This window comes from Vanellus vanellus (assembly GCF_965231255.1).
Source record: "Vanellus vanellus genome assembly, chromosome: 20".
NCBI classification, from domain to species: Eukaryota; Metazoa; Chordata; class Aves; order Charadriiformes; family Charadriidae; genus Vanellus; species Vanellus vanellus.
In genome coordinates, this window is record NC_138925.1 from 2,192,926 (window position 1) to 2,205,707 (window position 12,782).

At 52.4% G+C, this 12,782-nt stretch overlaps 1 protein-coding gene and 1 long non-coding RNA gene across 3 annotated transcripts; both read left to right on the forward strand.

Annotated features, from left to right (window-relative positions):
- The first annotated feature begins 834 nt into the window (after positions 1–834).
- Positions 835–4,241, forward strand: FBLIM1 (filamin binding LIM protein 1). Its single transcript, XM_082493531.1, has 8 exons — positions 835–848; positions 1,694–1,902; positions 2,259–2,392; positions 2,484–2,595; positions 2,699–2,868; positions 2,989–3,167; positions 3,270–3,387; positions 3,696–4,241. The coding sequence occupies exons 2-8, from the start codon at positions 1,719–1,721 to the stop codon at positions 3,807–3,809; spliced, it is 1,011 nt and encodes a 336-aa protein (XP_082349657.1). The 5' UTR covers positions 835–848; positions 1,694–1,718; the 3' UTR covers positions 3,810–4,241.
- A 4,218-nt stretch (positions 4,242–8,459) lies between these two features.
- On the forward strand, positions 8,460–12,732 carry LOC309680156. 2 transcript variants are annotated; one of them, XR_014269882.1, is made up of 6 exons: positions 8,460–8,512; positions 8,925–9,212; positions 10,366–10,640; positions 11,104–11,258; positions 11,932–11,982; positions 12,509–12,732. It is a non-coding gene; the product is annotated as an uncharacterized lncRNA (long non-coding RNA). The 2 variants fall into 2 exon arrangements; XR_014269883.1 differs by lacking the exon at positions 11,104–11,258.
- The last annotated feature ends 50 nt before the right edge of the window (positions 12,733–12,782 follow it).

Sequence of the window (12,782 nt, forward strand, 5' to 3'; positions counted from 1 at the left end):
GGTCAGGGGACAGAGTTGGGGGACAGTTCTAAGAGGGCCATGTCCCATCCCAATTTTAGGGGGGGGGGTGCCCCATAAGCGGCCCTGGCCCCGTCAGTCCCCCCTGGGCTCCCACCCCAGGAGATTTTGGGGTGACGCTTGTTGGGGGGGGGCCTTCCCAACCCGGTCTCAGCCATCCCAAACCAGGACGGAGCTATGGGGTAGGGGGGATCCCATTAAAAAAAAACGGGGGGGGGGAACCCCATTAATGCACCCTGAGAGCCTCGACCACCCTGAGAGCCCCAAGCTGGGGGGGCAGAGGGGGGGGGATCCGGGGGGTGCCACGATGGGGCCGCCGCGATCCCGTCAGCACAAAGAGGAATGCAATGAGCACATGGTTCCCATTAGCCCTGTAGAGGTTGGGTTTTTTTTTTGTCTTTTTCTGGTTGGTTTTTTTTTTTTTTTAAATGATTATTAATATATATATATTCCCCCCCCCCCCCATTTTCTGCAGCTCGGCCGGGGGAAGGAGGAAAAGCGGCGGCTCCTGCGGGCGAGGATTTGAGCGGCCGGGCGAAGGCTGGCAGCGCCGGAGCCCGTTTGGGGTTTCGCCGGCGGGGAGGGAGGGAAGGAAAGGGAGCGAAGCCATTTGGGGTTGGTTTGTTTTTTTTTTTTTTCCCTTTTTAATCCCTTCCCCTGCTTGACTCAGAGCCTGAACTCACCGGCGTGCACGGCCCGAAGCTTTTCCCCCCGCCTTGAGGGGGGGGACCGACCGCCCCCGAAACGATGCACCGACGTCCGTGAGCGGGATTTTGGGGGAGCAGAGTCACCCCGTGCCGGGTCATGAGACCGGGCAACTCGTCACACAGGTATTTTTTACCTCCGTCCATTTGTCTCAGAGATGAATCCTGCTTCACCGGTGCGGCGCCGCGGTTAAAGCCTCGGGGTTCCCCCCCCCCCTCCACCCCCAAAACCGTCCCATTTGGGAAGGGGAAGCTTCGCTACAGCTGCTTTTCCCGTTGGGAAGCTGAATAAACAGTCCTTTTCCTTCCCGAGCCGGGGTTTATCGGGGTCGGGCGCATCCTGCTTGCGCCACCGGGGCGATGTTTGGGGGGGGGGGGGCAACGGGATGTTTTGGTGACGGGCACGCAGCAATTCCTGGCACGGTGCCTCAGTTTCCCCATCTGCAAAAAATAAAGGGGGGACAGGAGGATGCCCCGAGCTGGGGGTGATTAGCGGGGAAAAGGGGGGGTAAGCAGGGAGGGAACGGGGAGGCGGGGGAACCTAGAAACACCCCCAAAAAAAGGGTTTGCAAAAAAAAACCCACCCAGTTTTTAAGAGGAAAGGTGGGGTTTTCCTGCTGCCCGTAGGGAATTTAATCCCAGGTGGGGGCAATAAGAGAAAATAAGGGGGGTTAAAACGCTTACAAAAGGGTGGGGTTTGGCCACAGAGGCATGAAAATGGGGGATTTTGGTGCTGCTTCGCTGGGACCCTTTACCCTATGTCCTCCCAGGCACGAGACCATTTATTGCTGTGACGTGGGATGGGGACGGGGACGGGGACGAGGACGCTCATTCCTTCTCCCTTTCCGGGAGGGCGAGGAGGGAGGCGGGTTGAGGCCGAAGGGCGGCGTGGCTGCGGGAGCTGCCGGTGTGTCCGTGGGTTTTGCTCCTTTTTATCTTATTTTACCCCCCCCCCCCCAAATCAAACGCAGGTCCGGCCCTTCCCCGGCTTCGGCGATGCTGTCGGGGAAAGCGGAGAAGAGGATCGCTTCGTCCGTCTTCATCACCCTGGTGCCACCGCGGAGGGAGGTGGCCACCAAGGACCAAACCCCCAGGGACACACGGCCGGTCGGTGCTGAGGTCCCGAGCACCCATCGCCCCCGGACCCCACCGCCACAGCCCCCTGTGGTGCCCAATGGAGGTGAGGGGTGTCCGCGAGGGGCAGTGAGCGGTGCCGGGAGGATGATGACGGAGATGTTTTGCTAAAGGATGTGCATGCAGATGGGGAGGGATGTAGGGGTTTTTTTTTGGGGGGGGGGTTATTCCCCAAATCCCTGCACCCACCCCGGGATGGATCCGGCTGCCAGGGAAGGGCTGTGTTTGCTCTCCATCACCGGGCGCTTATCGGTGTTGTTTGTCCCCTCTGGCCGGGATGGCGTTTGCTTTTGGGGCAGGTCAGCGAGCGCCGCTGCAAAGCTGTCGGGGCGTTATTGCGGCGGGGGGTTACTGGACGTTATTGCCCCCTCCTAAACCCACCGCGTATGGCTTTCACTGCAGAAACGCACCCAGCGGCCCCCATCCCTTTGTCTCCACCGGTCCTCATCCTCTCCGAAGGTCCCCAGCCCTTGTCTGCGGAGGCGCTGGGTCCGGCGCTGCAGCAACTGGACTTGGCAGCATCCACCACTCTCCAGGTGAGGACGATGGGGTGCAATCCCCCCCCAGTGCCTCAGTTTCCCCACCTGCAAGAACATAGATGTAACGTGTTTTTCCCCCGCTCGCCAGGCCCCTTCTGCCTTCCCTGCCGAATTGAGGCCGCCCAAATTTTGCCAGGAGCAAGCAGGCACGCCGCAGCGGCAGGATGCGAATGGGTATGCGGAGAGGGATAGCTCAAGAGGTAAGGGGCTGGGGGGGGGAAACCCAGCTGCGCAGTGCAGGCTCATCCCTGGTTGGGGAAACTGAGGCACGCAGCGCCGAACCCCTCTCCTTTCTTCCCGCAGACATCTGCGCCTTTTGCCACAAAGCGGTGGGGCCCCGGGAGCCGACGGTGGAGGCGATGCGGAAGCAGTACCATGCCGATTGCTTCACCTGCCGGACCTGCCACCGGCTCCTGGCCGGTCAGCGCTACTACCAAAAAGACGGGCGCCCCACGTGCGACGCCTGCTACCAGGTACACGTCCCCCCTCTGGAGACAACCAGCACCCTTGGAGGGGTGGTGGGAGATGCAGTCCCTCAGGAGCTGGCATCTCACGGCGGGTCTGTGTCCCGTGTCCCCCTCTGCAAATGCCAGGCCACGCTGGAGAAATGCGCCAAGTGCCAGGGGCTGATCACGGAGCGCATCGTCCGCGCCCTGGGTAAGGGTTACCATCCCGGTTGCTTCTCCTGCGCCGCCTGCGGCCGGGCCATCGGTGCCGAGAGCTTCGCTGTGGACGAGCGGGACGAGGTGTACTGCGTGGCTGACTTTTACAGGTTGGGGAGTGCGGAAATGGGGGAGAAACCCCCACTTTGGGGTGGTTCGCCTTGTCCCCGTCTCCCCACAGGGCTCACATCGCCTTGGTTTGCTCCCATCAGGAAATACGCCGCGGTTTGCAGCGCCTGCGAGCACCCCATCGTTCCCCGCGAGGACAAGGACACCTACAAGATCGAGTGCCTGGGACGCAGTTTCCACGAGAGCTGCTACCGCTGCGAGGTACGGGCCCCCGAAAGCCAAAGGGTTTGGCACCAAGCCTGCGCAAAGCACGGCCACAGGGCTCACGGCGTCCGGGGTTGCGTTTTAGCCACCAGTTTATTCTGCAAGCGGCGGGGACGGGGATGGGGACAGGAAATAAATCGGGTGAAAAGGAGGATGCGTTTGGCCAGGAGAGCTTCAGCTCCTCAGGCTTTTGACGTAGTTTGTCGCTTTTTCCGAGTGCTGGTGGGTTTTGCAGGAAAGATGGGGGATGCGAGGCAGCACGGAGACCCCTAAAACGTGGCCTTCCTTTCTCCTCTCGCCCCCAGAGCTGCGGGACACCCCTGTCACCAGAGCCGACGGAGAATGGGTGCTACCCCCTGGGCGATCACCTCCTCTGCAAGTCCTGCCACGTCCGTCGGCGAAACGAGTCGTCCTGCTAAAACGCTGTGGCTCCACCTCCGTCTTCCAGCGCTGAACACCAAAATAAAGGGGTGCACCCACCGGGATGCACCCCGCAGCTGGTCCCAGGTGCCCGCTGCACCCTCAAATAGCTGCAGGACCGGAGTTTTCATCACCAAAATGTACTCTGGACCCCGACCTGCAGGGCTGGCCAGGCACAGAAGGGCAGATACGATGTCCCAGCACGGCTCTGCGCTCGTCACAAACATAAAACGCCCTGGCAGAGCAGCGGTGGCAGAAAGGCTGAGGTTATATTCGCTTATTTCTTTTTTTAAACTCCTTTTCCGAGGCCAGTTTGGTTTCCTCGGGTATTTTTTTTCTTTTCTTTCTTCTCGAGCTTCCTCGGAGTTTCACTTAAACATTTCTCTCTGTGGTGACGCAGAGAGCGGGCACTGATTTAGTTACTCGCAGTTAAATAAACCCTCCGAATTTGAAAAGCCTCTCATTTCTTTCATCCGCCCTGCGCTCCAAACCCATGAAACGCAAATTTTAAAAAAAGAATTTTTTAGATTTTATAGACACGGCCAGGAGTCGGGTCGCTCGGGGCAATCGCACTTGGGGTGCAGTGATTTGGCCGATCATCCGCAGGAGGATCGTTTTTGGGGGCTGGATTTGGTATTTTGTGATGTGCTGCGGTGTTAAGAGGGTGTTTGGGGGGGCGAGGGGGGTGTGTATTTTTTTGCTGACAGCCTGCACTGCCTGGGCTCCATCCTAACCGAGTCCCGGAGCCAGCAGAGGGCAGCCGGAGCACAAATTCCTCCATCGCGCAGAAAAAATCCAGCTACTCTCTCTCCTATATCTGACAGCGCTGGGATGCCAGGAATGACCCGACAGCCCCATTTTTGCACCTTATCCAAGATAATATCGCTCCGCCATCGGAAGCTTTTTGATCTTCTATCAGTCCAAGCCCCAAACCAGCAGAAATTAGACCATTTTTTTCTGCATGCCCAACATCTGCACAACCGATGTCACCGGCGCTTAGCGGTTTCGTTTGCAAGGGTGTCGCAAACCAGCCAGAGAAAGAGGGGTTTTCTTTTTAACCAAAAGCACTTAAAAAGCCACAAATTGAGAGCAGAAAATAGCAAGAGCGTCTGAGACGATGTTTAATGTTTTCCTGATTAAAAAAATTGGAGGTGCTTAAAAAAAAAAACAACCACCAAACCAGCAGCCATACGCTTCTAGGTCACGGTGTATGTCTTTCCAGTGCGTGCTGTATTTATGAATGAAAGGGTTAAGATATATTTAATGTACGCATGGGATTAATCACACCAACCCCACAACTATTTCCTGCCGACTCTCCCCATCTACAAAGGCTATTACTCACTGGTTGTTAATGTGCGTCTACGACCCATCAATCAGGTCACAACTTGCTATAAACTTATTTATAAATAGGATGTTAATGTAAAGTTGCTGTCTGTCCTGGTCACATAAGTAGGTGGCTTTGGGTCTGGCCGGGTGGGGACCCCGCGTCCCACGCCGGGGAAGTCCTGTGCTCGAAGTCAGCTCTTGCTTTCTAAAGCCCTCGCACCCTGTGGGGAAAACCAGGCACCAAAATAACGCTAAAAAAGTAAAAAAGACGTGAGCAGGCTCGGCGGTGGCCAAAGGGAGAGGGGAAGGGAAGCCCCAGAGAGCGAAGTGTTGTGTTTTATTTCTGCAATATGGGCATTTTTTTCAAGCGAAGCTTTTTGGGGAGGATGGAAAGACCGATGCTGAGCGGCAGTTTTGGATGCGTTATCACATTGCAGGCTGGCTTAAAACCCTCGGCACGGCACCCTTGGGTGCTCAGCTGTTTGCATCGGGACTGCGGTGATTTTTGATCGGAGGCAGGCAGGGAGATAGTTTTCATCAACACAAAGCCTCAGAAAAGGCGCTGGAGGGAGAGGAGAAGAGCAAGGCGTAGCTGGAGAGTTTGGCAGCACAGTGAAGGGGATGCAGAAGTGGTCAGATTTGGCGTATTTTTCCAGGAGTGGAGGATGACAAGGGCCAGGGATGGCCCAACATGGTGGGGTAAGATGATAAAAGACCCATTTAAGCCATTTTCTTCTTCACTAATGGGAGAAGCATTACAAGCTGAGGCCCGGGGAGCGTCGCTAAGCCTGAAAAGCACAGCCCCGCGTTTTCCCCCAGGATGATCTCGAGGAATTTCCAGCGCCGGCCAAGCCGTGTGTGTGTGTGTGCGTGCGTGTGGAGGAGATTTCGCAGAGGCTGTGGGAGCTGGGTCCTTACCCCACTGCTGAGCAAGCCCACGTCAGCTGCGACAATTCAGCCCGACCTTGAGCTCCTTGCCCTGTTGCAAGTGCTTTTGCAAGCACTCAGCTCCGCTAGCAAAAATAAAACACATAGAAATCACGCACGGAGCAATACGAAGCTCCCGCTGTGCCCTGGGAGCTCCCCAAAAATCTTGCAGAGCCCCCCCCCAAAGCCATCCCAGGTGTAAAAACCCCCTCGAGGTCTCTCTTGTTTTATCCCGGTGTCAGGGCAAAAGGGCAAAAAGAATCGTACGCCTCCAAATTGCACCGGCCGGGCCCGGCCCTTCCCTTCCCTCGGCTGCTGCAATAAGCGCGTTTTTTCTTGCAATCCCTCTTGGCAGGCCTAGGAGAGCGGGGAGGGACCTGGCTGCCCTCCAAGGAGAAGCAAACACAAATATTTCTTCACTTCGGGCCGGGTGCGGCCCCGGGAATAAAATTTCCCCGGGCTTTCCCAGTGAAGGCATCCGATACCATACTCTGCTGCAAGCCCAGTTCGCTCCCAGGAATACAATGGCATATCCCCTAAAAACAAAAAAAAAAAAACAAACCCCAAAGGTTATCTTTCTTGCGACTCAAAGGACTGTCGGATTTTTTAAAATGAGCTTTTAAATTAAAGCAGGAGCTGGCAGGTATGGCTGTAGTATTTTTTAATCGGTGGTCAAAGTGTTGCTTCATAACAAATCACGCCTGGTTGCAGGGTTTCTTTGCAAGCCGAAGATTTTGGCGCAGTGCAAGGAAAGCGAGCCCGTAAAGGGAAATGGGCTGGAAAGCGCCTTTTTTCCCCGGCACTTCCCCTGGCCAAGCGTGAGAAATGCGAAAAGCAGAGCAGGGGGAGATGAGCCGGATTCCTTGCGTGCCTTCGCTCTGCCGTCGCTGCCTTTGAGGTGCCGGGAAGGAGCCAGCGGAGGAGAGGGAAACGCTGCGGGATGGGAAACTGAGGCCGAAGCCGCTGTCGGGGCTCTGATGGCTGGAGAAAGCACTGGGAGAAGGGTTGGGTGCTTAGTGTCGATGGCGTTTCGGTGTTGGGTTGTTTTTTGTTTTTTTTTCAAATGTGATGGAGAAAGCTGGAGGAAAAATGTGCTTTTCCTTTGGTTGACCTGGGTAATCGCAACTCAGCCGGCTTGCTGCAGCGTCGTCCTTCCCCGCAGAGCGTTCGGACCCATTTTCTGCACTTTCCCATCTTCGACACAACCTAAAAAACTAACATTTCTTACAGGAAAAGCACTCTGATCCTGATGGCTAAGGGAAGAGAGGGGGAAATACCAGCAGGGATTACTCTGGGAGCAGCCCAAGCCCTGAATTTCTCCAGCTTCATTATGCAGCACAGGAGGGATATATATAAATATATATTAAGAAAAGCAATATTATCCTTTTTTTTCCCCTATTTTTCCCTGCAAAATGAACACGCAGCCCCACGATTTATTTTTAAAGCACACTGTGTTTTGGATAACGTGAAGTGAAATCCATGCAGCTGGTTACGCAAGCGCGTTACCAGGCTGCAAATGATACACTGGGTTATTTAAAAAAAAAAAAAGGGAAAAAGAAAAAAAGAAAAACCAACTCCAAAAACCCAACCCACCCTACTTCTGAAAATAGATGCACGGCACACGCCTGCAAGTGGGGCTTTGACATTTTATATCCCAGTTTTCCTTCATCTTATCAGCAGCAATGGCAGCATCCTGCAGCCCTATTTCCTGAAAATTAACCATTTTCCCCCAGACCTGGCTTCAAGCAGTTTACGTTACATCTTTATTTTGCTGGAGAGTCCATTGGAGCCCGTAGGTGAAGGGTTTTATTAAAAAAAAAAGGGGGGGGTGGGGGGTGTACTTCTTGCAGAGGTTATCACGTTTGTCAAGGCAGCTTATTGACCTCGGTGATTTATCACCAGGGAAAAAAGCTGGAGGGAGGAGGAGGAAGGGGGAATAGCTCCTAAAAATAAATATATGCCTCAATTCACCGTGTGGCTAAACTTTCCCCACAGCTCAAACCAGGGGAATATATTTTAATCTCCTTTATCGGATCGCCCCGTCCGCGGCTGAATCTTGCTGAGGCGAAGGGCCTCCACTCGCCGTTTTACGAGCACAATGCTTTTGTGGGAGAGAAAAAAAAAAAAAAAAAAAAAAAAAAAGAGAGAAATAAGCAAGAAAAGGGAAGGTATTTGCCCCACAAAGGGGGAAGGAGGAGGAGGAGGCCCGGCCCCGCCGCCTCCGGCTCCACAGCGCCGCTTCGCCCGCGGTACTGCAGGAGCTGCCCCCGCCTCCCGCTTCACAAAATGGCCGCCCGGCGGGGCCGCGGCCAGCGGCGCCCAGGCGACAAAATGGCGCCGGGCGGGCAGCTTCAAGGGAGGGGGGGAGGAGGACGGACAAGCGGGGGTCGGGGCGGCGAGCGGGGACTTCAGCCGTGCCAGGAAGCACGGCGGAGGGGCTGCTGCTGATGTGCGTATCCTTTCCAAGGCGGGCAGCGAAAGCGCTGAGGGTGAAACCCGACTTCCCCCCCCCCCCGTTTTTCTCCTCGCCACCTGGGTAAAATGATGTGAAAATGCCCAGAAATGCGCATTTCCATTCGGCCGCGGTGGTGGTGGAGATCTCGGCCTCCCCCCGCCGCTTCAGGCGCCATTGCTGCCTCAGGGTCGTCCCCCGCCGCGGGCGCCATCGTCCTCTCATTCCCCTCACGGCACAGCTCGCCGGCACCGACCCCTGAAATGTTTCGGTTTTTCCTCATAGCGTGAAGATTTTTTTGGCCCAGAATTGCTCTTTCCACAGCCCCCTCCCATCAGCACCACACGCACCCCGAGGTGGGTAGTTTTATGCCTAATTCTTTCTCTTCCACCGCTTTTCTCCTTCACAGGGGTTGAAGCCATCACCTCCCGCTCTCCTCGCGGCATGGAAAATACCCAAACGCGCTTAAAAAAATAAAACACCCCAAACACCCGAGGATTGATTTATCTTCAGAGCCGGAGTGTCACGGGGAAGAAGCCATCGCCGCTCGCCTCGCTCCCCACGACAACCTGCCCGCCATTCCCTTAATTAAAAGCATACGCTTGGTGTGATCGTGATCAGACGTGGTAATACCATAAAAAAAAAAAAAAAATACCCCGTAACATCCAAACGCTCGTTGTTGGAGGCTGCAGCCAAGGTACCACGTATGCTTTTTCTTTTTTTTTTTTAATGTTGCCTTACCTTTTTCCTGCACCACAGTGTTGTTAGAGCGTACCTTATAACATTGTCCCTTCTTTGTTAAAAAACACATGCCTAAAATACTATTTTTTTCCCCTAGAATTACAGATTTAGGCCCATACAGATGGTCTTTATTTCTACATATATAGAAATATTTCCATGTATTTGCTACATATTTCTATGTATATATGTATCTTCTTTTTTCCAGGCACTGATTACAGAATATAAAATAAACCCCCACACCTAAACCACTATCATTTAATTTTATATAATCACTGTAATTTTGGCCCGTATATATGTTTGATTTTATATATATTACCTTTGTTTTCCTCCATTGGCTTTCTACTACAATACATCCTAAAAGCAGGAGAGAAAAACGCCATCAAAAAAAAAAAAAAAAGGGAAGAAAAAGAACAAAAAGCAACCCATCTCTTTTTTTACAGTCCGTGGTGGAAGTTTGTGCCTGAATGTTTTATTTGTTCCACAGAGATGCAGATTTTCCTTGGGAGGTTTGGGGAGGATTTTTTTTTTTTTAAATTAAAAGAGGAAAAAATACACCCAGAAAAACAACAATAAAAGAGAACCAAAAACGAGGAGGAAAAAAAAAAAACACCAAAAACACATAAACCCAAACCCCAGTAAGTGACGCTGCAAATGGAACCAAATAGTCCGGATCAGACAATTCACTGCCACACAAAAAGAGAAAAAAAAAAAAAAAAAAAAAAAAAAAAGACAAATTAGTGGAACTGCAACGGCAGTGCTGTGCTGCAGATCCGGGAGGAGGGATCAGCTCCTTTATCCCACCATCTCGCGCTCCCAACGCCACCATTTTCTATTTATTTTTTTAATTTTTTTTGGGGGGGGTGTGTGCTTTGTGTTGGGGCGTTTTATTTAAAGCCAAGCAGGCTGCAAAACCCCCGCCGAGCCAGGGCTGCCAATTTATATATCTTTCTCTATATATTTTTTCCCCCCTGCACGCACCCCATCCTTGTGCAATCCTTTCCCTTTTATTATGTGCTATATTGCTTGCGCTCTCTCTTTTATTTATTTTTTTTTTTTCCTCCTCTTTCTCTTTTCCTCTGTGGGTATAAAGGTTTCTCTCCTCTCCACAGCTCGGCTGATTATTCCAGAAGTTTCTACGGGGGAGGAGAGCACCCACTGCGGAGCCTTTGCCGCAGCGCCGGGCAGGCGTGGTCTTGCGCTGGGGAGGAGGAGGAGGATGAGGAGGATGAGGAGGAGGAGGAGGATGATGATGATGATGCAGAAGATGCACCACCTCTCCCTGCTTTCTCCCTGGCTGGCAACTCTTTTTTTCACCCCCCCCCAAGCCTCTCCCCCTTGCTAGATTCCCCCATCCTTGAAAAGGGTGCTGGGAGGTGTTTGCAAGGTTTGTTTTTTGGTTTTGGTTTTTTTTTTTTTAATTTTTTTTTCTCCCCCTTTCCTCCATAAATTAAAAGCAGAGATGTCTCCTGATGGAGATGGATGAGGCTGGGCTGGCAGCGATGGGGTTGCTTGCTGGCTCGCGCTGCCGCAGCCTTCATCTGGCGTAAGCGAGGGTACCGATGGCAGAAGTGACCTTTCCCAGGCGGTGGGAGGGAGGCTTTCCCCCCCCCCCCGCCCCGGCATGCTCCCGCTTGGAATTAATTTTAAATAGCAGGGTTATTTTTTTTATTTATTTTTCTTTCTCCCCTCCCCTTTAAGAACAGCTTGCTCTTTCAGTGATTTTTTTTTTCCTGGTAGCCTGTGGGTTGAAGCTTCCTCCTGAGCTGGTTTTTTTTTTTTTTCTTCTTTTTTTTTTTTTTTGTGTGTGTGTGTGTGTGTGTTTTGAATTGCGCTTTAAAATTGCCCAGCTGGAGACAAGTCTTGATTGGAGCTGGAACAATAGCTCCATTTTATTAATAATGGGAAGGATTTACAATCCTACAGCACCTTCCTTGGAAGGCTTTCAAAATAATTTGCAAACACTCACAAATTTAAGGTCTCGCAGCCCTTGGCTGTGAGGTGGGTAAGTATTTTGACGGTGCCACCACCAAAAATCACATTGGTGGGGGAATCTCCATTTCTGAGTGCTTTAAAAAAAAAATGATGTGAAATTCGGTGGGTTTTAGGGCTGTGAAGCTGGGCGGGGGGGGAGGGGGGGGGGATGTTGGTAAGCGGGGCTGGCTAAAAGCTGTAACCTAAATCCGTTCAGTGTTCTCCGTAGATGCAGGGCATTTTGCTGCGTCCTGGGAACTGGGTTCTTATTTCTCTGCCTGCTCCGCGCAGACGACCCATCCTTTTTGCTCTTTGCCAGAGCGAAGCTGCGGACTGCCTGCTTGTCAGTAAACATCTGCTTATAGATTATTTTTAAATTTTTTTTTTTTTTTAATTCATTACCTTTCTGTAGTCCCCAAGTGACCTCCTTTAGTGCTGGCTCTGCCGTGGTTTAACCGCAGCTTTGCATTAAGGCGGGTTTGCTTGCGCTAATGGGTCTCCCTGCGAGGCAGAGTGACCTTGCTCGGGGGACTGGGCCCACCGAGCTAATGCAGATGCTCCGCTCCGATTACAGAACCCCGCACGCACACCGCTTTTTTTCCCAGCGCATCCCTTCCCTCACCCAAGTAGCGCAGGGGGATGTCGCAATATTATGGGTGGAAGCTGTCTTATGCCTTATTTTTTTGTTTGTTTTTCCTTCCCAGGGAAATACAGGATTGTTTGTGTAACCCCTCTCCACAGCAGATACCTTCTTTGTAAGTATTCTAAACATGCAGGGATCTAAGAGCCGCCTGGGCAGTCGGGTCCGGCCTTGCCGAGGAGCGCGAGGCACAGTGCTCTGGTTGTGTAAACGTGTGTTGTACACGGGCCACAGAAACCCACAATGTTTCTGTGGTTACTTCTGTCTGGATAGCATGAGTAGGTCCCAGGGCTTCCCCTTCCCACCGCTAACTATTTCACAAAAGCAAAGGCTGGTGCTTCTGGAAAAAGCTCTGCCTTGTGGCCTTTAAAAAAAAAAAAAAAAAGAAAGAAAGAAAGAAAGAAAAACTGCTGTGGATTAGTCATCCTTATTTTTAAAGGAAGCTGTGTGTGCCAGTCCTATCTGTATAACGCATGTGCGTGTGAGATATTGACTATGAGCTTTATTTGCGGAGGCTGGTAGTGTGCTCTGGTCGCTGCTCTTTGGAGCAGTGCCACCGAGGCTCCGTCGAGCTGCCGCTGGCAGGTGGGAAAACCGACAGTCCAGCTCTTCATACCCTTCCCTCTGTTTTTCTTTTTCAGTGCCGGTAGCTCTGCGTTGGCAGGTGTGGAAACGTACAGGTCGTAAGAACGCTAAGCGAGGACGGATGAGCTGCCTTCTGGAGTCACTTCCAACACCAGAGGAGAAATCCAGGCGATTTTTTTTTTTTTCTTGCCTGTGGTAGCTTTTACTCTAAGCTCTGTTGTGTCTTGTGAGAAGACTGAGCGTGACCCTTTTGGATACTAAAAACGGTATCATTTGTAAACTTTGGTGTTTTTTTTTCCTTTCCCTTGTGGTCACCTAGAAGAGCGAGCC